Source organism: Aptenodytes forsteri, unplaced genomic scaffold (genome assembly GCF_000699145.1).
Source record: "Aptenodytes forsteri isolate BGI_AS27 unplaced genomic scaffold, ASM69914v1 Scaffold213, whole genome shotgun sequence".
NCBI classification, from domain to species: domain Eukaryota; kingdom Metazoa; phylum Chordata; class Aves; order Sphenisciformes; family Spheniscidae; genus Aptenodytes; species Aptenodytes forsteri.
The window spans coordinates 890,718-913,416 of NW_008795522.1; the positions used below are offsets into that span (position 1 = coordinate 890,718).

Consider the following 22,699-nt stretch of genomic DNA (forward strand, 5'->3'; position numbering starts at 1 on the left):
CAGGACCCCCCAAAACCACCCATCTCTCTCAGGAGATGCCCCAGGGCACCTTGGCTGGGCAGAGCACATCCCCCCGGCCCAGTGCCCCAGGAAGGCACCTCACCCTTTCCTGCAAACCTGTTGCCCCACCCCATCGGAAGGCAGCAGGTTTGTTAGCACTCACCGTGGTTTAATTGCTTTAATTGCCAGGGTCTTCTTGGCGCGAGCCAAGGGCTGGCTGCCAACCCCATATCTCCTGCAGCGGTGTTGGGAGTGGGTCATGCTTCCCGAGGGGCAGGGATGGGGCTGGGAGCCCTGTGCCATCCAGCACCCTGGTAACACGGTGCCTGGGTACCCAGACGGGTGACCGGCGCCTCTGAAACACCCTGAGCAGACTGACAGGGAAAAAAGCACAGCCACCATCCCCCGGATGAAGGCAGCAGCCCCTGGGCTGACGGAGCTGGAGGTGCTCTTCCCTGGGGACGCAGAGGCACAGTCTCCTGCCGACAGGGACAGGGGACATTCAGGGGATGCCGCAGATACTTTAGGATGGGTCCCTGTCCCTGACTTCAGCCAAGGTAGGCTCAGCTCCCTGCTTGCTGCCACCCCGCATGTAGCCCTGAGACCCCGGTGGGATGCAGGCTGCAGGGAGGAGGCTGGATGCAGCCCAGCGTGTCCATCACTCGCCCTTGGCAGAGGGAGGAAAGGCCAAGCAGCAAAAGGCAGGGCAGGCAATGGGGTTACAGTGGGCAGCGCTGGCAGGGACACCGTGCCCCACGCACAGTCTGAGCCTCCCAGGGAGCACCAGCTCCTGCAGGGACACAACAAGAGGAGAAGCGGTGGCAGGACCCTGCTTTGGCATGGCCACCCCATGTCTCACACCTTGCTGGACCCTTCTGCAAAACAACATGGCTCTGCAGGAGGCTCCAAACGTGGCTGCAGCGGGGAAGGAAGCCCCTTCCCCTGCCTGCACCTGCCATCCCCATCACCACAGCCGTCCCCATCACTGCAGCTGGTGCAGGCTGAGTCAGCCCCACACCGTGCATGGGGGCCATCAGCTCCCCGCTGGCAGGCGAGAGCAGAAAATTAGCGGCGGCACAGTGGTGACAGGCCGGGACTTCAGCCGAATCAGCACTTTTAGGGTGATCGCTGCTGCTAAGCCTTGCGAATCGCTGCTTGTAACGAGGGCAGGGCTGAGAGACCTGGAGCCTGGACCCCGTCTGGCTCCAGCAAGCCAAGCTTTTAAAAGGGATTCAGACTTTCTCAGGCTAGAGCAGCCATAAATCTAGTTAATTGGGTCTCTCCCATACACAAGTTTCCAAGTGAACACGCTGGAGAGATCCAGACTGGGCCTCCAGCCCATTTGCGGGTTATTCTTTCAATGGATGCTGCGCTTTGACCCAAACCACCCCACCTGCGCATCCAAATTACAGCTCCTTTTTTAGCAGTGAGAGCCTCTAGCTGCTCAACGCTCCGTGCATCCCATCTCCTCGCCGCCCTCCGTTCCCCTGCACTGATGAGCTGGGAGCGCCCAGAATCCCCCGTGTCGGGGCAGACCCTGCTCCTGCATGCGGCACTGCACACCCCTGCAACACAGCTGTCTCCAAAGCTGCTCATGCAAGGCGTTGGAGGAGCTGGGAGCATCCCAACACCCCGTCCCCAGAACTGCGGGTCTCCAAAATAACCCACAGGAAACACCTGCACAGTTTAGGAAGGAGGGGGGTTGCAGACGACGGGTGGACGGGCCGGATCCATGCACCAAGGGGTGCCCTGAGGCCCACGAGAGCCTCCAGAGACCGGCACACACAGTGGCAGAAATGCACGGTGACACTAACTCCCCAGTTAACAGCCCTGTGGCCTCAGGCACATGAAGACGGTGTCACTAGCGGTCACTGCACCTGGGGTCTGTCCTAGGCTGGGGCCCTTGCAGAGTGGGATCAGGCCGGACATGCAGCGCTTTGTGCCTCAGTTCCCCCCCCTCCCTGGAGTTTTCTGTCCCCCCAGGGGTTAGCGTTATCGGGGTGTGCCAGCGCCGTGCTGGCCAGCAATGTGGCACAGCTGCGCCCAGCCCGGGGATTTCAGGCGCCCCAAATGCTCTGCACACAACACCTTTAACACAGCCACCAGCAGACGTTCCAAGGCGATGCTGCAGACCCTGCGCAAAGAAAAAAAAACCAGAAAGGGGGGGGGGGGGGGAGAAAGGGGGTGGGGGGGGGAAACCCACAGCGAGGCAGAAGGTGCAGACGGGCCCCGTCTCAGAGGCCCCGGAGCAGCCGGCAGCAGCGTGTTCACCGCTCCCCACGCGTCACCAGACGTGGGTCGGACATTGTGGAAATTCAAAATTCCAGATGGCTCTTTTTGGGTGGGGTTTTTTTTTTTCCTTGCCTCATTTCCAAGGCAACAAGACTCGCTGTCATCTGCTAGTTGCCATAGAGATTTCACCTGATTCTGCTTCAGCGGAAGAGAAAGCCGGGCGAGCTCACTGCTGCCGAGGAGCCACGAGCCGCGACCGCCTTCAAACTTACTGGGAAGAGCGGAGATAAATGGGGCTTTATACGACGGAGGCAATGGGCTGATTCAGAGGATCAAAGGAAGGAACTGCGGGTTTCTATAGCACAAATCAGCCCTTCACTTAACTGCTTTGGTGCCCTCCAGATGTGCCCTACATCTGGGGACGTCGCCAGACCCCACTCCAGGCTTTGCCTAGTGGAGGAGGAGGGGCGTGGGCACAGGGGGAGTCCTGCACCCACTTCTGGCTCCATCTTGAGGACCAGGCAGGGATCCCATAGTGTGACGGAGGGCACAGGGCCAATGGCCAGTCACGGCCACGTCCTTCCTCCCATAACCACCCTCCCTCGCTGTGCGCAACCCTCCTCCAAAGCCCCTGTGGCCCAGAGAGCGAGCGAGCTGAGGGGAGCACGGGATGAACGCAGAAGCAGCCAGGGAGGAGGGAGACCCTTGGGCAAGGGTGGAGATGCCCATGGGCTGTGCTCAGCACAGCTCGGCTGCCACAAACATGGGGGTTAAGTGCCACGTGCCCCCAGGGGAGCCACACGCAGCCAGCCACACACAGCGCTTGTTCCACGTTGGGCACTGGCACCATCTCAATGGCCCCATTATTGCTGAGGATCCTCCACATAGATGCTGTGGACGTGTCCATGTCCGGAGCCTGGCTTTAGCACGTGGTTCGCAGTCGTTGCCCCCAGACCCGCGCTCACCCCCAGGTCCTGCAGCAGCTTCACAACTGCCTGTCCCCCTCCTAGGCACAACTGGGCTGCCCAGGACTGGGCACATCGCTGGTACAATGCCCTGTGCCATTGCACCTCCAACCACGTGCACCCATCCCCTTTCTTCTCCAGTTGGTCTGGGAATAAAAACACAGATGAAAACCCAGCGCCGTGGGGATTCACAGGCCTTCCCTCAAGCAGGGCAGCCACCCAAACTCAGGTAAGGAGCGACACAACTCAGGAGCTCCCCAATCTGCAACAGCAGCCCTTGGACTCTCAGTCAGATGCCCCAAATCAGCAGATCTGACAACTCAAGGGAGCCAGCCCACCCTGCCCAGGGCTCCCTTTTGCTGAGGACATCAAATGCCTTGGGCACGGGAGAAGATCCCAGGCTCTGACAGGATGCTCATGGGTGGCAGTCACCCCCGGGACCGCAGCGGGCAGAGGTCCCCATACTCATCCCTCCCCACTGCTCTCCGCCAGGCACCCAGGCCTGGCTGAAAGGACGTTTATCAGATCCAGGAGCTTGTCCCCTCCCCAGCCCACGTCCCCGTACCAGGGCCAGCGGGGAAGGGCCCGGACGGGCAGCTCTTGGCTCGAGTTGGCTCCGTTTTGCAGGGAGAACAGAGTCATTAGCAGAGCCAAACTCCCCATTCCCAGCCAGAATACGGCCATGCTTGGGGAAGCTTTATATTCACACAGACAAACAACTCACATTTGCTTTTTAACTGTTGGAATTGCACCCACTGGGACGGAGCAAACAGGGAGCCTTTTGTCCCCCTCGCCTCGTGACTGCGAGCTTTGTGCAGAGCAATGCGTTGCAAACACAATTCTCCCCAGCCTCAGCTGGGCTCTGGTAGACACTTGGTCTGTCTGTCCATCACCAGATCAGCCAAAGAGCCTTCGTGCGTCTCCAGCAACAATGTAAAATGTCCTCCATGGCTCCCCCACCAGCCGCAGCGTGCAGAGCTGCTCTGCGCTGAGCTGCTTATCAGAGCCACCAAGACGGACCTAAAACGCAGCCTGTGCTGGAGGAAGGCAGCTCTTCACCTTGCCAAGGAACGGGGGTGGGAAACCGAAGTTGCAGGGGGCTACAGGCGGCAGAGCTGCTCACTCAGGTTACAGCTTGCCTGGGAGCGAGGGAGAGCAGCTCTGAGCATGGAAAATCCCAGCATGGCATGGGCACAAAGACCAGGTCGCCGTGAATCTCCAGGGAAGGTGCCCAAGTCACCTCCCAGACAGGGGGTCTCTGGAGACCTCCAGTCCATTGCCAAGCTCCTGAATATCAGAGCTGGCAAGGTACTTGCCAAGCTGCCACGGGCACCGGCACTGCTCAGAGCTGCCACCCTGGAGAGGGGCAAGGGCCCGCCCAGAGCAGGACCTGTCCTTGAGGCACTGGATGAACCCTTGTCGTTTCCCACCTGAGCTGCCTGGGGATGAGCTCCAGAAGAACGAGACCCCTGCAGTGCTGCTCTCCTCCAAACCCTCAGCCTTGGGAAGGGGCTCAGCACTTACGAGCTCACCCTGGGCTCTCTGCAAAGACCAGGGGACGCCAGCCCATGAGGGTCTGGCTGCGGGCAGGACCAGACCCCAAGGAAGGTCATCAGCCATTGCACGAGGTGGTCCCCCAAGGGCACCTCAAGAGATGAGCCAGGGCAGGAGGCAGTGCACCTCGGGCTCCCCCAGCCCCAGGGGGCGAACCCAGCTTAAACGAGTTCCAGGCTCGTTAGTGGATCTATTGTTGCCACCTCCCGTGGGATGAGGGAGATAACCGAGGCTATTTTTGCTTCCATCTGGGGAATCGTTTCCCTTCAACGTGTACTGCCACGATGCTAATTTTTAAGGCTGATGATTAATTGATGTCAGGCTTATTACGGGGCCAACGGATCCCTCTTCCCCAGGAGCCCCAAGGACGGGGGGGGACATGTTTTGACAGATGTCATTTGAGCCGCGTGTGAGTGACGTCCTAACAACGGAGGAAAATAGGAGCCATTACCATGGAAAGCCCTGGAAATGGGAAGGGAAGTGTCTGCACGTGACCCCGGCACCCTTCCCCGCACACCCTCTAATCAGCCCTTCACGCTCTGCCCTGATGGTTACCAGGGTTTTGCTCCCGGAGATAAATGGCCATTGTGCGAGCGCAGGGGTAATTGAATCTCCTGCCTGCGGCGCGGGCAGCACGGAGGGCTCAGCCTTTCTTCTCCCCCCGCCCCAGCCTTGCAGGAGGGCCAGGTGCCAAATTCACTCTGGCACCGGGTGCAGCAGCCCACAGAGAGCCGGAAACAAGTCCACTGCACATACGATCACTGGGATCCCGCAAGGCTTAGGGTCTCCCTCCACCTGCGGTCCCCCGGCAGTGGGGTGGGTGAGCACTGCCGGCTGGCAGGGTGCCCGGGGGTGCTCGTCCTACCAGGCACCAGGGCCAGATTCACCCCCTGAAAATCGTAGCAACATCTGCAATAGCAACCCAGGCGGGGCTGAGGACTGACGTGCACATCACACGTTTCAGGGTCCCTTCGGCCCGCCCCATCAGCGGCATGCTGCCCAGGTGACGTTCATCCCAAAGCAAACCCGCTACTCTCTCCCAAAGACAAACTGGCACACAGCGAGCGGCAGGAGGTTTGCTGGAAGAGGACACCATGGCTCTGACAGCGACGCACCAAAATCCTGTGTTTGTCCCCCGGACCCTCCATGCAGCCAACAGGAACCAGCAGCTCTGGGGTCCCTGCCCAGAGGTGGGATAAGGCATCGCGGTGACACAGAGCCTGGGCTGACACCATGCAGAACAGGAACCAGCAGCTCTGGGGTCCCTGCCCAGAGGTGGGATAAGGCATCGCGGTGACACAGAGCCTGGGCTGACACAAATTACTGCAGGTGAATCCTGCTCTCCTGCCCACTGTGCCTGCTCCCCTAGGGCCACCCCCTGCTGCAGTAAGGGAGGGCAGAGCATCGCAGCCCTGCCCCACTCAGCAGCATGCTGCCAAAACAGGAACCAGCAGCTCTGGGGTCCCTGCCCAGAGGTGGGATAAGGCATCGCGGTGACACAGAGCCTGGGCTGACACAAATTACTGCAGGTGAATCCTGCTCTCCTGCCCACTGTGCCTGCTCCCCTAGGGCCACCCCCTGCTGCAGTAAGGGAGGGCAGAGCATCGCAGCCCTGCCCCACTCAGCAGCATGCTGCCAACCCCATGAACACTGCCATTATCTCCTCCTCCAGACCTGCTCCGGGAAGGTGCCTTCCCCTAACCAGAGCCTGCAGCAGTGCCGGCCCCATGCACCTCTCCCCATCCTGTGGCCCCCTCCACCCTGCTCCTCCTGCAGCCCCACACCCAGCACAGCAGCTGCAATGACACCCAGGGTTTCATCCTGCTGCCTCGCAGCGCTGCCCCGCATCCCCTTGCTGGGGAGATGCTGGGTGTCCACCGGGGAGATGCTGGGTCTCCGCCGGGGAGGTCAGCAGCACCAGTCTCCCCCCATCCACCCTCAGCACTGCCAAATCCTCCACCAGCTCCGGAGTCCACGCTGCTGATCTGCTGGCGTTATTACTACGAACTTGTTTTAATTGCTGCACAGTGCCTCGAGCACCCTTCACAGGGAGAGGGATGCATATGAATAAATTATCTATTCTTAGCCCTGACGGTTCCCTGTTAGGAGCGCAGGGGCGAGGGCTCGGTGCGCTCGGCAGCAGGACCTGCGCATTCCTCCGGCTGCTTCCCAACCTGCTCCACCTCTCGCAGTGCCCTTGGTGGGTCCCCACCACTGGGAAAAGGTTTTCTTGAGCAGCAGTTGTGTTTTTCCCACCAAAGGTGATTTGCAGAGAAGGAAGATCCTGTCTCCTGCAGGAAATCTGGGTGTGCTGCAGGAGGGAAGGGGATGCTTGGGACCAGAAAGCTCTGTGCCACCGCCATGAGAGCTGCCACTCGGTCCCTGCTCTCCTCCCCAGGACTCCAAAGCCCAAAGCACCCCTGCCCAGGCGCCCCAGTGGGGCTGGGGGACGGCATGGATGAATTGTGCTCTTCACCTCAAATCCATCACCTGTGTTACGGCAAGGGGAGGGACTCTGACACGCTTTAGGACTCAATGCAAAGAACTGCTATTTCACCCCACGAGCCCAAGTTTTACTGCAGGGTTGGCAGGGCCAGGGACGGGCAGGGCGGAAAACGCTCTGAAAAAAGCATCGGCACTGACAGGAGGGATTTCAGTGGAGCATCCTGGCTCTCCACCGTGTGCCAGCTCCTGTCACCGCCCTCGCCATGCACCTGCCAACACCAAGGGCTGAGTGACGTGCGGTGACAGTGGCCGCGAGCCCCCGGGCACATCGGCTCACTCGGATGTTGAACAGGACAAGCCCGCGTCTCGTGCATGCTGCAGGAACCGTTTAAGCATGCCGAGTTACACGCCCCGGCTTGGATGGTTTGGGATCCCCCCTGCCGAGCTGGAGACAATGCCGTTCCCCGTGCCACCAAAGCTCCAAGCACACGGCTGTCCCACAGGCAGCGCCCTCCCAGGGACGTGACCCTCTGAGGATGGCGTGGTGGGGTCTCCAGCAGCACCACAGCTGTGATTTATCCCAAGACATCCCACCGACGTGCAATGGCTGCCTGCACTGGACAAGCCCTCTCCACCGTGGGAAGCAGCGCTGCAATGTGCTTTGAGCTCTTTTCCCCAAATTTGCTCCGGGGGCCTGTCCAAGCACTGACGATGCACAGCCCAGAGCCACAACCGCTGCAGGAAAAGCCGAGCCAGTACTACAGCTTGGGGGAAAGCATCAGCCAAAAGTCACTCAAACAAGGAAGCGATTTGTCGTCTTCTGGCTGCGCTTCCCCCTGACAAAGGAGCGTGGAGCAGGGAAGTCAGTTGTGATCACGTGCGGCATACCGACCAAGCGACCACCAAATCGGCAACTGGGAGCGCTCACACCAGGAGCCTGACAGATAAAACAGAACAGGGGAAAAAGGATGAAAAAAGAAATGCCATGTGACCCCTTGCTCGGTCCAAGCCAGGCATTGCATCCAACAGTTCTGAATATGAAATACGCACAATGAGCTCCAGCAAGTAATTAATCCCTTCAGGAACACTGTAAGTGATTGCAGACAGTTTACCAAGAAAAAAAAATTGGAAAGTCATTGAAAAAATTACCATAAAATGTTTCTTTTTCTGCTCCAGTATGAAATACAATGAGATCTGCTAGAAGATCTCTCCGCTCTGCAAAATTTAAAGGCGATGGATTTAAGCTGTTTTTCTAACAACACTCAATCTACCTGCCAAGCTGACGGCCGTGAGAAACCAGCCCAACCCAAGTGAGAGCAGCAAGAGCAGCCCACCTCCAACGCAGGCACTCAGCTCTTGCCACGGTATCAGTGGGACACGGCGGGGGAAGATTTCTGCAGGGGCCAAAGCACGGCACAGAAAGGTGTCTACGGTATCTCACGCTACATCACCGATTCAAACTCTCTGGATGACTTTTGCAGGCCAGAAGTACAGCAGCGCCAGGCATAAACCCGGCTTATGGAGCAGGATGAGCCCTCCCAGTGATGAGATTTTGGGCTCCCCGGTGATGCTCAGCTGTGCATGCCAGCCCCCTCACCTGCCTCCACCTCCCCTCTCCATCCCCATGCTCCCTCTTGCCTCCTTCACCTTCTTCAGTGTTAAGCAGCTGGAGGGCAAAGAGCCGGAGGGCTCCAATTTGGGCCGAGTTCTGGCCCGTTGCACCCAAAGCCCTGCCTCTGCTCGGTGCCCTGTATGAACAGGCAAGGAACCACATCTGTCCACATCTGCCCTCGTGCAAAGCCACCACGTACAGGTGACCAACCCTGCCATTCCCCGCGGACAGACGGACAAGCACCTGGAGGCATCTGCAGGGGGGGTCTGTCCCCCCACCCAGCCTCAGCCCCCCCGCCCCCAGGGAGCACCGACCCCCGTCACGGCAAGAGAGGAATTAAAGGGCACAGCAGTTGCCTTTTACTTCCGTATTTCCATGGAATTTTTCAACCAACAGCTTCTATTTGTTTATTAAAAAGAGCATTAGGAAAGGTATTTTCTCCTGTCAATAAAGTGACTTAAAATTAGTTGGAATTTTTAAATTAAAAACACACCCTAAACTTTCATTTCCACTTGAAATCACTCTGGTTTGAAAAGACTTTTTTCCCCACGTCCTCTCCTGGGTTTTCCCCCTCTCTCCTGTTCTCTCCTCACCATGTTTTTGTTTAAAAATTCATCAGGCCAGGGAAAAATTCCGGGGCAGGAAAAGAGGGAAGGAAAAAAAAAAAAAGCAGAAGAAACTGTGGCTTTTGCAAACCCATCTCCGCGCAGGGGAGAAGCAGAGCTCCAGACTTGCCTTCCTCCCCTTGGAAAGCGAGAGGCGCTCAGAAGGATGAGGGAATATCATATATTAACCAGCCTCCTGCACACCCCCGGCGGCGGACACAGCCTTGCTGACCCTCCGCAGAGCCCTGCAATCCTCCCTGGGCTAACGCAGCTCCCCCAGCACGGCAGCCAGACTCAACCAGGGAAAAAGGGACGGTTGAGCCAGGAAAACCACCCTGCGTGTCGATGTAGGACACAGCCTGCTCCGGCACTGACCGTAAACCCTGGCTGCTGCTCCCAGCTGAGCTCGCAGAGACCTGATCAGCTCGTAACAGGGCTCTCGCCCCGACAAGCCAAGTGCCAGCGCGTGTCCAGCCACAGTGCGGCTCTGAGCTGGATGCTGGTTGATGTGAGGCACGTCCCACATGCGACACTGATTTGGGGAAGGATTGAGACATACCCAGACGCCGTTACTCAGCGGCAAGGTCACTCCCTACACTGGTGCGCCGTGCCCAGCAGCTGCAGATGCTGAACGGGCAGGGACGTGCTGCATCCCCGAGCGTTCCCGCAGTTTCAGGGGTTGCTCCCACCCCAGGCTGATCCCGCTCCGCAGCGCCAGAGCTTCCCTACTACAACGTGCATTTTAAGGACAACTGCTGCACTCTCCGGACAGGACGCATGTAACGTCTGCTTATGAGCGAGAACACTCCGCAAGGGGATGAAAAGCTGTATGGAAATGGAAGATCATTACCATGATCTCCTTGGAAACATCCCATCAGAGCAAGTTTTTCTTCCTCCTTCTTCTCTCTCCCCATGTGCGCTTATGAGCAGAACACTCCGCAAGGGGATGAAAAGCTGTATGGAAATGGAAGATCATTACCCATGATCTCCTTGGAAACATCCCATCAGAGCAAGTTTTTCTTCCTCCTTCTTCTCTCTCCCCATGTGCACAAATTCTGGCACCCCGTGCATCGCTTGGCGTTGCCTCAGCACTGTGGGTCCAAAATGCAGGCGTCTGATTTCTAAAGCCATTGTCTAGGATGTGCTATTGAGCTGCAAAACATGGATGGTTTGGGATGGAAAACAGGCATCTCTTGCAATACAAAAAGAAGCTGGCAACCCAGATTTGATTTGTCTTTGAAGCTATAGAGAATCTCAACCAAACAAAATTTGCTTTATTCCCACAAAGGGAACGAGAATCTTAGCAACAAAACAAATCAGCACCTCTGCCCCCTGAACGCAACGATGAGCAAACCAAGAGCAGAGCAAAGGGAACGCAGCTTCGCCCCGCTGGTCACTGCTGTGGCGCGGAGCGGCTGGTTTTGGAAAGCAGCACGGCAGCATTGTATGCATTAACATGCTCCACTTGGGAATGCGAGGCTGGAAAAGCTGCTTTGCAAATTTACTTTTGATTCGGAGCTCTGGGTTTCTCTCCTCCTTGTGTGCTGTTACATTTTGCAAGTGCTCATGCAGCCTGTTCAAGGCAGGGAGGTTTCCAGGAACCCCAAGAGTTTCACCAGTTTTAGCACAATGACTATTTGCCGAGGAAATCACCCCGGAAAATTTATTACTTGCTATTCACTTTAAAAAGTAAGCAGGGCTGGGAAGCGTACAGCAGTGCAAACAGCAGCTGAGCTGAGATTTAATCCTGCTCCCAGGTTTTACCGTACTTTCCCCACAACTAATAAGCTATCTGACGGGAGGCAACCTCCCACCGCAAGCAATGCTGCCACGCAAATTCTGCTTGCAGGGGAGTTTTGGAGCAGCTTTAAAATCCCAACCTCAAGGCCCCACTCTACACAGCCCCGAAAGCATCTCGCAGGCTCCAGGAAGATTCCCTCGCTCATCCCCCATGCTGCTTTATGAGCTGGGCTGTTCCCCTCCCCTTGCAGGAACCGGCCACATGTTCTCCATCTGGGAGCAGATGCCCATGAGCCAATAAGCTCAACTTGGAAAACTAACTGAAAATAGCACAAAATTTCTGAGCGCTGTACAGACCACGGACGGATGATGGATATTAGTGCTCCAGCAGCACCGGGACGCTGTTTGGCACAGCACAGCAAAAGCACAGCTAAAAGGGTTCAGGGAAATGAAAATGAGATGGCTGAAGGTGCTGCTGCCCAAGTGTCTGCCCTCTTCCAGATGTTTTTGCCTGTAACGAAGGACGGTCTCGGTCTCCTCAGTCTCAAACTGCTGCCATGCTCAGCCTGGAGTATTGAAGGACACCAGCTCTGTCCCTCCCGCATTCCTGAAACCGCTGGGGGACATTCTGGTCTCCAAGGTAAAACCAGACAGCCGCAGGGCTGCTGTAGTTCTGTCAGGCTGTAACGGCTCCCTTGCGTCTGTGCTGGCTGGGGACGGTGGCACAATGGGCTGTGCCTCTTGTGCTCCAACACAGGGCAAAGTCCTGGGGAGAAAGGCTGAGACACCACGTAGGGCAGGAACCCTCGCTGCCCCGTCAGAGCTGTGCCTGTGGCACCGCTGGCGCAGGACCGAGAAGCAGGAGGTCTGGGGTTTGTTGTGGGTGCTGCTGTTCCCCACAGGGTCAGGATGCAGCCAGCTTTTGGGTGCATTTAACCACTCAACAGTGGGAGACAGGAGGTCCAGACAGTGATATATCCAGCCTCAAATCAACCTGGGGTGAGCCATCAAAATGGAATTTGCCAAAAGACAACGCACTGATGATCTGTGAGCCCCCAGCTATGTACAGCCCGAAGCACAAAAGACTCAGGTCTGCGGCTGAGTCAGGCAAATGTCGGTGCTTCCCCTTGGCCAGGGATCACACAACATGTTCTCCAGGCTGAGCAGCATTTTAACCCCACGCCAAGTCTATGTGCATGTTATCTGGGAGAGAAACCACCACTACCAGGAGCCAATGGGTCCCTTGCGCACTGACAGCTCTGCTCCCAGGACCCCTCGTCGTTGCCCATCCCAAGGTGCAATGCATGGCCAGGTGGAGTCCAGGGTGACTCCAATTCCCTGGAAGGGTTTTTGTTACAGTTTTAAATGAACCTGCGGTCCGCAGCACAGGAGTGGAGGGCAGCCATATTCCATGGTGCCTGGCAGTGGCTGGAGCAGCACCGGAGAAAAGCCCACGGGCCGTCCCCGTTGACTCCCCACCACTGCTTGCCTTCGGCAGCCTCATCTTCCAGCCCAGCGGGACAGAAAAGCAACACACTGAGCGCCAACGGAGCGAGACTCAATTCACTCCCACCTTTCAGTCTGCAGCCGCATCAAGCCCAGTGAAGCCCGGCTGCGGCACGAGGCCGACTCCTTGGGAATCAGCACACGCCTCTCCGGGCTCACAGCAGAGACGTTTCCAGGATGCTGTCTGTCCGTCTTCCCTGCTGGGATGGGGAGGAAGCTGAACTTCATTATTTCCCCTGCTTTTGCTCTGCGCATTGGGAGTTTGGAGCTGTCTCCTTGTCACTCCCTTGGTGCAGTGAGTCAGGAGGCTAAAGGCAAGGTGGCTGCAAAAGGCCACAGCTGGGTGGCCATGGGTCCTGCACTCGTGGTGGCCACAGCGCCCATGGCCCCACGTCAGTCCTGCCCTGGCAGAGCTGGACAGTCCTGGGTCCCAGCCACAATCTGTCAAACGCCTTTCCTCCTGGTTTTAACATGGGGAGGACTCAGCTGTCCCCATTCCTGCAAAGCAGCGCTCCCACCTCGGAGCCTGCCAAAACGCCCCTGCCTTGCCTGGCTGCACTGCCGCCGGGTTTGTTCGTGACGCTGTACTTGCCCTGGCAAAGCCTTCTCCAGCTTCTGAGCCACCAAGGCTGGGAGAAGGCTCGGGATGTAGGAGTGGGCACCTGCGAGGCTGACAGCGTGTCCCCCGCGGCACCACACCGGGAACCGGCTGGGGAGGGACGTGCTCGCCCCATCGAATGGCCCGCAGCATGTTTTCTGCCAGCCCCGGCTCACCTCAGGGAGCTCCCGCGCCACAGCAATCAATGCGAATTAGCCACTATCTATTCTTCCACTTGTTTGCATCGGCTTGGAAATATAATGCCAAGTCAGAGATAAAGCGAACTGGAAACACCCCGACAGCATCTAACGCTTCCAGCCCGAGGGGTTCGTTAAAGAGATTAGTTTCAACGTCACAGGTCCTAGCCCGAATAGCAGGTTCCTTCGCCTTGCTCCCCAAGCACATCCCTCCCTGCCAGCGCCCACATCTCCCCACACACCAGGCTACAAAAGGGAAGGGCTGCTCTCCATGGGGTGGGTTTTACGGAGCCCAAACTGTGCCCACACATGAAGGGGTCCCCACCATGCTCCCTGCAAAAGGCTGATAGTGTCCTGCTGAGGATGGGGCCGCAGAGCTGTGCCACAAAAAAACAGCTGACCCCCCAGGCTAGAAAAAACACCGGGGTAAGCTCCCTTTCGTGTCAATCCAGACTGGCACAGGACCAAGACATACCCTACGCCGACATGCGCGAAGCTTGAGACGATGATGCTGCGCATGGGCAACGGACGCGTGATTTTGAGAAGTGTCTCATCAGTGAGTTATTCTCAGCCCGCAGCTATGCTGAAAGCTCACACGGCTATAAATAGCCGGCGACGGAGCCGTACCTGAGTCGCAGCTTCGAACGTGCTTCACGGCTGCTCGCCGAATCGGGAGAGCCAGGCTGCTCAGTGCAGGGGCTGGGTCAGTGCCGGCACTGGGGACATTTCAGTCCCACTGAAAAAGCACAGAGGTGTAAGCTTCACAAAAGCTCAGCTTTAGCCAGTCTGGGCTCCCAGTAGAGCCAGTAAGGACTGGGTTTGGCCAAGACTGTGCACTTCGTAAGGGCGCTATTGAAGAAGTTTGGTTGCAGGGTCTCATTGCCAGCTTTGTCACACTTGGTGACACAACCTTGCACAAGATGTGCAGAGGTGGGACGTGCAGCAACCCCAGATCCCAACCACGCAGGCTGGCGCCCAGTGGGGCTGGCACTAGAAATAAAAGCGGTTCAGCCTTTCCCTGGTGCTAAAGGCGTGGTGCTGCCCCCTCTGCCATGCTGTAGTTATGACATTTCCCCCTCCAGCTCACACACCACAGACTTCAGCACCCACAGCACGGCTCTTCCCATTTTCCTGGGTCGCACGAGAATGACCACAACCTCCAAGCAGCTTCAACGAGCTGCAGAGGACCTCAGCCGCGAGCCATCCTTCCAGCTCACCGAGCAGGAGAGGTTCCCATCCCACAGCTGAACCCAGCCGACCGGCTGGTGAGCCAACAGAGCTGGCGTGGAGCCCAGCCCTCCCGCCACGTCACCTGTGGCTGCGAGTCAGGCTTGCAACCTGCCGAGGGAACCGCAGCTTCATCAGCGCGGCACAAACCCCTCAATTCCAGTTCCTGACTGAAAGTCACCTCCTGGGTCCCCTTTAGAAGGTCCCTCCTTGCCAGCTCACCATCCCCTCCTTACCCGCACTGCCTCTGGGCAAGATCCAGCCTGGGGGAAACGCGAGGACAGAGCAGCCCTGCCTTTACATCTTCAGAAACTAATTCCTGGATTTGGCATAAATTCCTTCTATAATTTCAGGGGGATGCTTCAGGCCAGACCCTTGCAGGTACGTTGGCCAGGGGAGGGCTGCAAAGTGCTCACCCTCTTGATGAGCAGGAGGGCTCTAGGACAGAGATAACAAGGCTGACACGAAACCGAGGAGGGCTGTGGAGTGAGTAAGCATCACCAATGCCTACACCAGGTAATTGTGGAAAACCCTGTGCTCCCTACAGCGCTGGCGTGCTCACATGTTCATGAAGGTGGAGGCACATGTCCCTGCTGCAGGATGCGCCTGCATTTTGCTGGGCAGTGCAGGGGCACGTGCCTGCCCATGGTCTGCCCATGCAGCACCTCCAGGGAGCTCACACGCCGTGCTGGCCCCTGCACCAGGGCCACGAGGCTCTCGAGCCACCTCCCTGCTGCAAGGCTGCTCCCAGGAGCAAGGAGAACGTCCTGCCCAGCCATGCTGCGCTTGTGCTAAGCTCCCCTACGTGGATTCCAGCAGCTCCTTCCAGCGAGAGATGAATCTCAGCCCTTCTCCTGAATTAATAAAAAATACATTACTGCCTCAATTGGACAAGACAAATAACAGCGTAAGGAATGAAAGAAATGCTTGAGTGAAACAAAACGTGGAAGAAATGGATTAGAGGAAAGACAAGCAGATCAGCAGGTGCACTGGGCACTGCTCTTCAGTGTCACACCCCCCTTGACACAGGCACATCTCCATTTGCACAGCTTCTAATCTCAGCCCTGCAATGCAGCATCCCCTGCCTTCCCAGCTCCCCTCCGCGCTCAACTCCCCGGCTCTGAGCTGCAATGCAGCAGCGTGGGAAAGCCCCGCTCCCCCTTCACCCCGCACCCCTCCACCAGGCAGCGTTGAGCCTCCCCAGCTGGGCTCCTCGCCTCATACGTACTCTGCCTTCCTGAGCTCACTGCTTCCCAGCCGGAGAACGTGCAACCCCTCCCCTAGCTCCCCTGAGAGAGCTGCTTCATGCGCCCAGAGGAGGACATGACTTTGCAGGATAGGGGATACAGCAGAATTGCACCGTATCTGATCTCCCACACCCTGCATCCCCACAACTCCGTACGAGACACCCTCAAGGTGCAAAGCCTGGAGAAGACAAGGACTAAGCTACCCCCAAAGGACGGAGCCATCCTCGCTCCACGCAGCAAGTGGACCCAGACTCAGCAGCTTCACTGCTGGGCTCTAACTGCAGCTGCCACCGGTACCAGAAACACTGCACACATGGACAACCCCGGGACATTGCTGCCACCGCGCACACAGGGCACCAAATGCCACACGCATGGTGGCACAAAGGATGATCTGGACTGGATAAGTGACCAATTTGGAGGACATGTCAGTGGGTCCGCCTGACACCACAGAGCCAGAGTGGCGTGGGCTGACCCCAAGACCACAGCCCTACAGAAAACCACCTGGTCACCCCCAGGCAGGACCGCAGCTCAGCCAAGCAAGCCAGGAGGCACACGCTGGCCATGGCAGACGGGCTGGCACTAGAGGTTGGCGTCACTCACAGGTAACACACCTCAGAGGGTGCACGCTCTGGCTCCGCGCCGAGCTGGAACAAATCCTCCCCCCCGCAGCAGGCACAAGCATCAGCCAAGTGCTGACCTCGGATGCTCGAGTGAGAGCGGGCAGGAAGGACCAGGGAAATTGTTGTCTGGCACCACGAGAAGCTACATAGGAAGGCAATGAGCTGGTAACCTAAATGGACGTAACAGGGTGATGGCAGACAGGACTCATGCTGGGGAAGGGCTGTGGGCACAGAGACACATGCCGCAGCATGAGAAGCCAAAGACACAAAGCTGGGGACAGGGAGCATCAGGATGGGACTCTCCAGAAGGACCCAAAGTCCCCAAGTTCCCTGAGTGCCACCCAAGCTGGAAGCACATTGCTCACGAGGCACCTGGACCAGGCAGGACGCATGGGTGTGCTTCTGCAAGAGCAAACCATCCCGGGAGCCCTCAGCAGTTGCTCTCAGGGGACGGCAAGGCCTTGAGGGGACATCGCCCAGGCCCCACTATGGTCACATCCCACCAGCAGATCCCAAATAGCATTTCCAGAATTGCATACAATTTTGCATTCATTTACATATTTTCTCAGTGGACAAATGTTGGATTTGGGGCCAAGATACAGGCAGTCACTGGGAAAGCCCCATTTGAACAGCGATTTTCAGGGTCTTTAGGGGAGGAGTTTGTTTCAGCAGTGCATCCCCAAATATTTTTGCCTTCAAGTGTTTGCTCTGCTACTTTTCCATGGGAAATTTTGAAAGACAAATCTGGATTATTTTTTATTTAGCACTTTTTTTGCACTGCCATTATCACTGGGAACATGGCACATCCCAAACAGCTTCAGCAGAAAGCTCTGGGGCCCTCAGGTCACATTTCCAGACCTTCTCCCCAGTCACTGTAGCCATCTCAGCTGGAGAGAGGAGACATCTACTACTCGCTGTCAGTTCCCGGGAGCAGGCTGGAAGCAGCAACACGACCACGTACCTCTTCCCTTTCTCCTCACCCCTACCCCAAACGCAGGAGTCCAGCTCTGCAGCCACAAGGAAATAAATCCCCACCCCAACAACCTCATCACACGGGCGCCGTCACACAGGGGCCTTAAGAGAGGAATAACATTAGAGTGATAGTGGTATCAGGACAGCCGCACCACTTTACGAGGCAATAACCCGCTCCCATCACTGTGAAGAGCTACTTGGTCTCTGACCTCCTTACGGTCTCCTGACAGGGAGCCTGGCTATTGCTGCACAGCGCTGCAATGGGCCCGTTAGCGCTTAATTAAACAGTCAGGAAGGCAGTGGGGTAGAGGTAGGAATGCCAGGGCAGAGGTGCTCCTTTTAACCCCGTACCATGTGCCTGGCCAGCAAGGACGGTCATCAGGAGGGGATCTCCTTGGGAAGGGATACCTTGGTGAGACCATCTCCACCAGAGCTGGGAACGTGCTTGCACGGGACGTGTCAGACACCAGCCAAGTGACTTTCCTGCACTGTGGTTTCTTTTTTAAACCGACCACAGTCAGATGCGAGGTGAAGCTCCTGCCCTTCAAGGAGCCCATCTGCCCATACCAGCCCCTTGGCTCTCCTCCCCACCACCGACAGGCTGCTGGCACCCACTGCCCAGCCAGCCACCAGCCCCAGCATAGCTGGGGTCTGCCCTGCCTGCATGTCGGCACCATGGAGGTACCGGGTCTCCGTGGGCACATGCTGCCCAGCGAGGACACCCCCATTGGGTGACTCAGGGAAGGGTGGCATTGCCCACCCACTGCCAGCTGAGGGTTGCAGGACTGAGATGGGTTATAGCTGCACCTGTGGAGTTTGGCAGGGCTGCAAAGACTCCTGCAGCGAGCATTTCAGGGAACACCGTCTCCCCTGGGATCACACGTGTGTCCGCCTGGGCTCTGGCCCATGCAACACCCGCCGCTTATTCGCTTATGCGAATTAGCAGCCACTTAAGAGGCACCACATACAGCAAGAGATGGCCAAGGAAATCGCTGCAGAAAGTAACTGCAGGATCTTGGAGGTGCTCTGGGGACCTCTAGGTAAGTGCAGCAATCACACTGGGCACCACACCCCGGTGCTAATGAACTTGCACACAACCCGTATGCGCCTCTGCACCTGCACGCTCTTGTCCACCACACGCGGAGATGGGCCCAGCGAGCTTTGTACAGTGAGCTCTTCCACCATGCTGGCCACACGCCCTCCATACCCTTCATCCTGTGGCCGGGCGCTGGTGTAATTAGCAACCCCAGCTGCCAGCCAGCTTTGATGAGAAGCCTCAGTCTTTGGTTGATGTGAAATGTATAATTTGGATGATGGAAATAGCCTCTACAAAGCACATGTGGTTGCTGTGTCCCAGTGACCTCTCCCATCTTGCGCAGGCTGCTCTGCTTTAAACGTGGTTACATCTCCAGCAGCTCTACAAAGGCTTCGGTGCCATCAAACAGGTGACACAGTGGCAGCAACCAAATGAGAGGTAACATTTCACCACTACTAAATAAACTGTATTTTTGGCCAGCAGAGGCTTGGGAGTGCTTCTGGCAGGAGGAGCATGAGGTGGAGATGAGAACTCAGGTGTGGAGACCAAAGACACACAAGATCTCTGCAAGCCATCGTGCCTGGCGGAGCAGGGAGCTCGTGTTAGGCAGAGGCAGCACAGGCTTCTCAACACAGGTCAACAGTTCAAGGTCAACAAGATCTGCAGAGGCTGAAGGTCCCTGCAACTCCTGCCTCTTTCTTCCCAGCACAAACCAAGCTTGCGGGTCTTCTCATGCCACTCTGGATGGGGTGTCCTCCAGCAGACATGGCCAAACAGCTCAGGCTGATGTTTCTCTTGCCAAAGAGATCCGTGAAAACAACAGAGAAACCTTCCCTCCCTCCCAAGCACCTCCTGTAGCAACCAGGTGAAAGCCCCTCTCCTGGCCCTACTCACCAGCCCTAGCAGAGCGTGAAGCCCACTCTCCTGAGCAAGTGGGATCCTGTCCCTTTTGGGTCCATCCCCACAGCAGGAACAACGTCTCCCTTGAGGAGCCACGTTGTGGAAGGTACTGTCACCCTGGAGACGGTTTCATCTGCCTGGATCGCACCAGACCACAAGCAAAAGGGTCAGGACCAGAAGTTCAGCGTGTGTCCAGGCTCACACACCCCCCACCCGTGGTTCTGCTGCATATGAAGTGACGGAGCAGCCACCGCCACTGTCACACTGCTCTCTCCTCTGCACATCCCCAAGCTCCTGTTGGCATCCCCACCACACAGGCTGTCAAGGACGTGCCAGGTCATGGTTGGCTTGGTTAAGTAGGTATGACTCAATAGCGTAACTCCCATGACCATGAGAAGTACAGCCCCATTAAAGCAAAGTGATGTTTCAGCAGAGTTAAGCTCCTGCCCTGTCCACCCCAGGCATTGTCCCCACCCGACACTGGACAGCCAGCCCTCAGTCCCCACCGCAGGAAGCCCAGCAGCCCGTACGTCTTGGAAAATTATCTATTTCCGCAAATACACAGAGCAGGGGGGTTCAGAGGACAGATTCAGCAGAGTTTGGCCCTCAAGGGCCAGCTGACCAAGCCTTCAGATGGTAAGTGCAGTCCAAAGGGATGCTCAACACCTCCCAAGGTCAAGGTCAGCCCTGTGGCCCTGAAGCAGGCCCTGACGCAGGCAGGGGCTAGGCAACCACCCCCAAAACCAAAGCAGATGTTGGGGGCACTTCCGCAACCCATGGTCTTCCTCAGCGCGTGCACAAGTCCCTGTCCTGCAGGCAGGATCTCCGGTACTCCAGCAACTGCCACAAACCAGGAGTCACCCCCACGTGGGCCAGTCCTGCACCCTCAGGGAAGCTGCAAGAATTTCTCTTGGGGGTGCTGAGGAAACAGCAGAGCGTCACAGGGGGACACTGCGATCCCCCCAGGCATGCCAACACCAGCGGGTGGAGATCTGTTAGTCCCATAAGTGACAAATCCTCCTGCAACCCTGCCCTGCTCCCATGGCATCTGGTGTTAGCCTGGCATTAGGGCTGAGGACGGATGTCCATGAGCCCAGCTGCAGGACTACCAGAGCAGCCTGAGCCCCCGCAGCCCCTTTGCGAGGCCGACCTCACATGTCCAGCCTGCTCATCCTCACGGTCTGCCTCCCCACACCTTGAGCTCACTCTGTGGCTTTCCACAAGCTGCTTGCACAGCCCCAGCGAGCCCCAGGATGCTCCAGCAGCTGGGGCAGACCCCTGCCAGGGAGAGGATTGGGCAGGGTGCACACCACCGCTGCTGTTCCCGTGGCTGGGGGGGGGACGGCCAGGGGGCCGAGGGTGATTGTCTGGGAGGCTCCATGCCTGTGTGCCGGCACGCGTCAGTGCACGTTGTGCCTGCACTGGAGCAGGGGCTGTGACACCCTGAAGGCTCCTGGCTCCTGGGTGTGCAGCAGGGAACTGGACTGAGCGCACGGCCAGGGGGCCGAGGGTGATTGTCTGGGAGGCTCCATGCCTGTGTGCCGGCACGCGTCAGTGCACGTTGTGCCAGAGCCCTGCACTGGAGCAGGGGCTGTGACACCCTGAAGGCTCCTGGAGTCAGGGTGTGCAGCAGGGAACTGGACTGAGCAAGCACAGCTTTACAGGCGCCTGACTTTGGCACGTACTCCAGCTCACTCCACCTCTCCAAACCTCCCCCACAGCCCCCAGCTGGGTTGAATCTCTCCCCTTTCTCCCCACAGCAGAGCTCTGCTCACAATGCAACTAGGAGAAGGCACCTCAAGCCAGCTCGCCAAGCACCGGAAAAACTCCTGCCTCCCTAAAAGGGGGTCCCAGGTGGGGAACTTGAAGGGACTGGACACACCAGGGCTCCCAGCCCTGCCTGTACCGCTGCTACCCCCCACCACCAGCCACCAGGGCTTTAAACCCAGCTAGCTTGGGCACCCGGAGCACTGTGATGGCTATGCAGAAGGTGTGCCACCTTCTCATTCCAGTTTGCCAGACCAAGCAGAGCTCTTTGGAGCTGCAAGCCCCCTGCAGTCCTTGCCCAGCCGAGCCCACGGGCGCAGCCAGTTGGGACGCAGGCTTCAGCGGGAAGCGGAGGGCTCCTGAGGCTGCCGCGGTTTCCTAAAGATCAGCACACGGCCATGAGGGAAACGTGAGGGCTGGGCACGCCTGTACTGAGACCCAGCGCCGTGGCCCACGAGGGGGGTAGTGGGTCCCCGAGATCAGAGGCACAGCTGACGCCAGGGGCCCCACGCCAGTTGCTCTGATGAAAACCCACCACGCACACAACAAGCTCTCGACCGCACAGGCTCAGGGATCAAACCCGCCGGGATAGTAAGACGCAGGCGGCCACGCGCTGAAACCGGCTCACATGAACCCTGTGGCAGCATCCTTGGAGGGCCCTCCTCGGCCAGAGCCCAAGACCTTGGACAAGCTCTGGATTTGAAGCCTCCTGCCCAAAGCGCAGGCAGCGGCGCTGACCCTACGCATGGCACCTCCACTGGCAGCCTCCCAGTGAGAGCGGCCAAGGTCAACCCCTGGGGTGAGCCACCCCAACGGCAGGGAGCGGCTGCGGCACCTGGCCGGGTAACCTCCATCATCTTTGGCAGGGTGTAGAGACAAGGGGTGACCAAAAAGACACGTGGGGGAGGACGAGCTCGACCGCCACCTGCCATTGCTCCTCATGAGGAGGCTGGAGCCAAGGCGAGAGGAGGCTGTGTGCCGGCCCTTGGGCTGGCCGATGGCGCCTTCTCCCTCAGCATGGAGCGGCTGCGGCACCTGGCCGGGTAACCTCCATCATCTTTGGCAGGGTGTAGAGACAAGGGGTGACCAAAAAGACACGTGGGGGAGGACGAGCTCGACCGCCACCTGCCATTGCTCCTCATGAGGAGGCTGGAGCCAAGGCGAGAGGAGGCTGTGTGCCGGCCCTTGGGCTGGCCGATGGCGCCTTCTCCCTCAGCATCTCTCCTCCTCCTCCCCAGCACCGGGGACACCAACACGGCCTCCAGCGGGTCCCTCCCAGGGGCGGCAGGAGCCCCCGACGCCTCAGGCAGCCGGAGTCCTGCCATTTCCCCATCCCCTGACAGCGAGGCCGGCGGAGCACAATGGCCGCACTCACCCAGCATCTGGCTGAAGAGGAGCTGCTCCAGGTCACCCAGCACCGTCACCACCAGCTCGGGGTCCACCTTCAGGTAGGGCTTCTCCTCAGCGCCCGCCGCC

At 58.1% G+C, this 22,699-nt stretch overlaps 1 protein-coding gene across 1 annotated transcript in view; it reads right to left on the reverse strand.

Moving 5' to 3' along the window:
* Window positions 1–22,699, reverse strand: part of NAV1 (neuron navigator 1) — a 63,284-nt gene that overhangs the window by 35,093 nt on the left and 5,492 nt on the right. Inside the window, exon 5 of the mRNA XM_019472725.1 lies at window positions 22,599–22,699. Within this exon, the coding sequence (XP_019328270.1) occupies window positions 22,599–22,699 (101 nt within the window). The remainder of the gene's footprint in view (window positions 1–22,598) is intronic.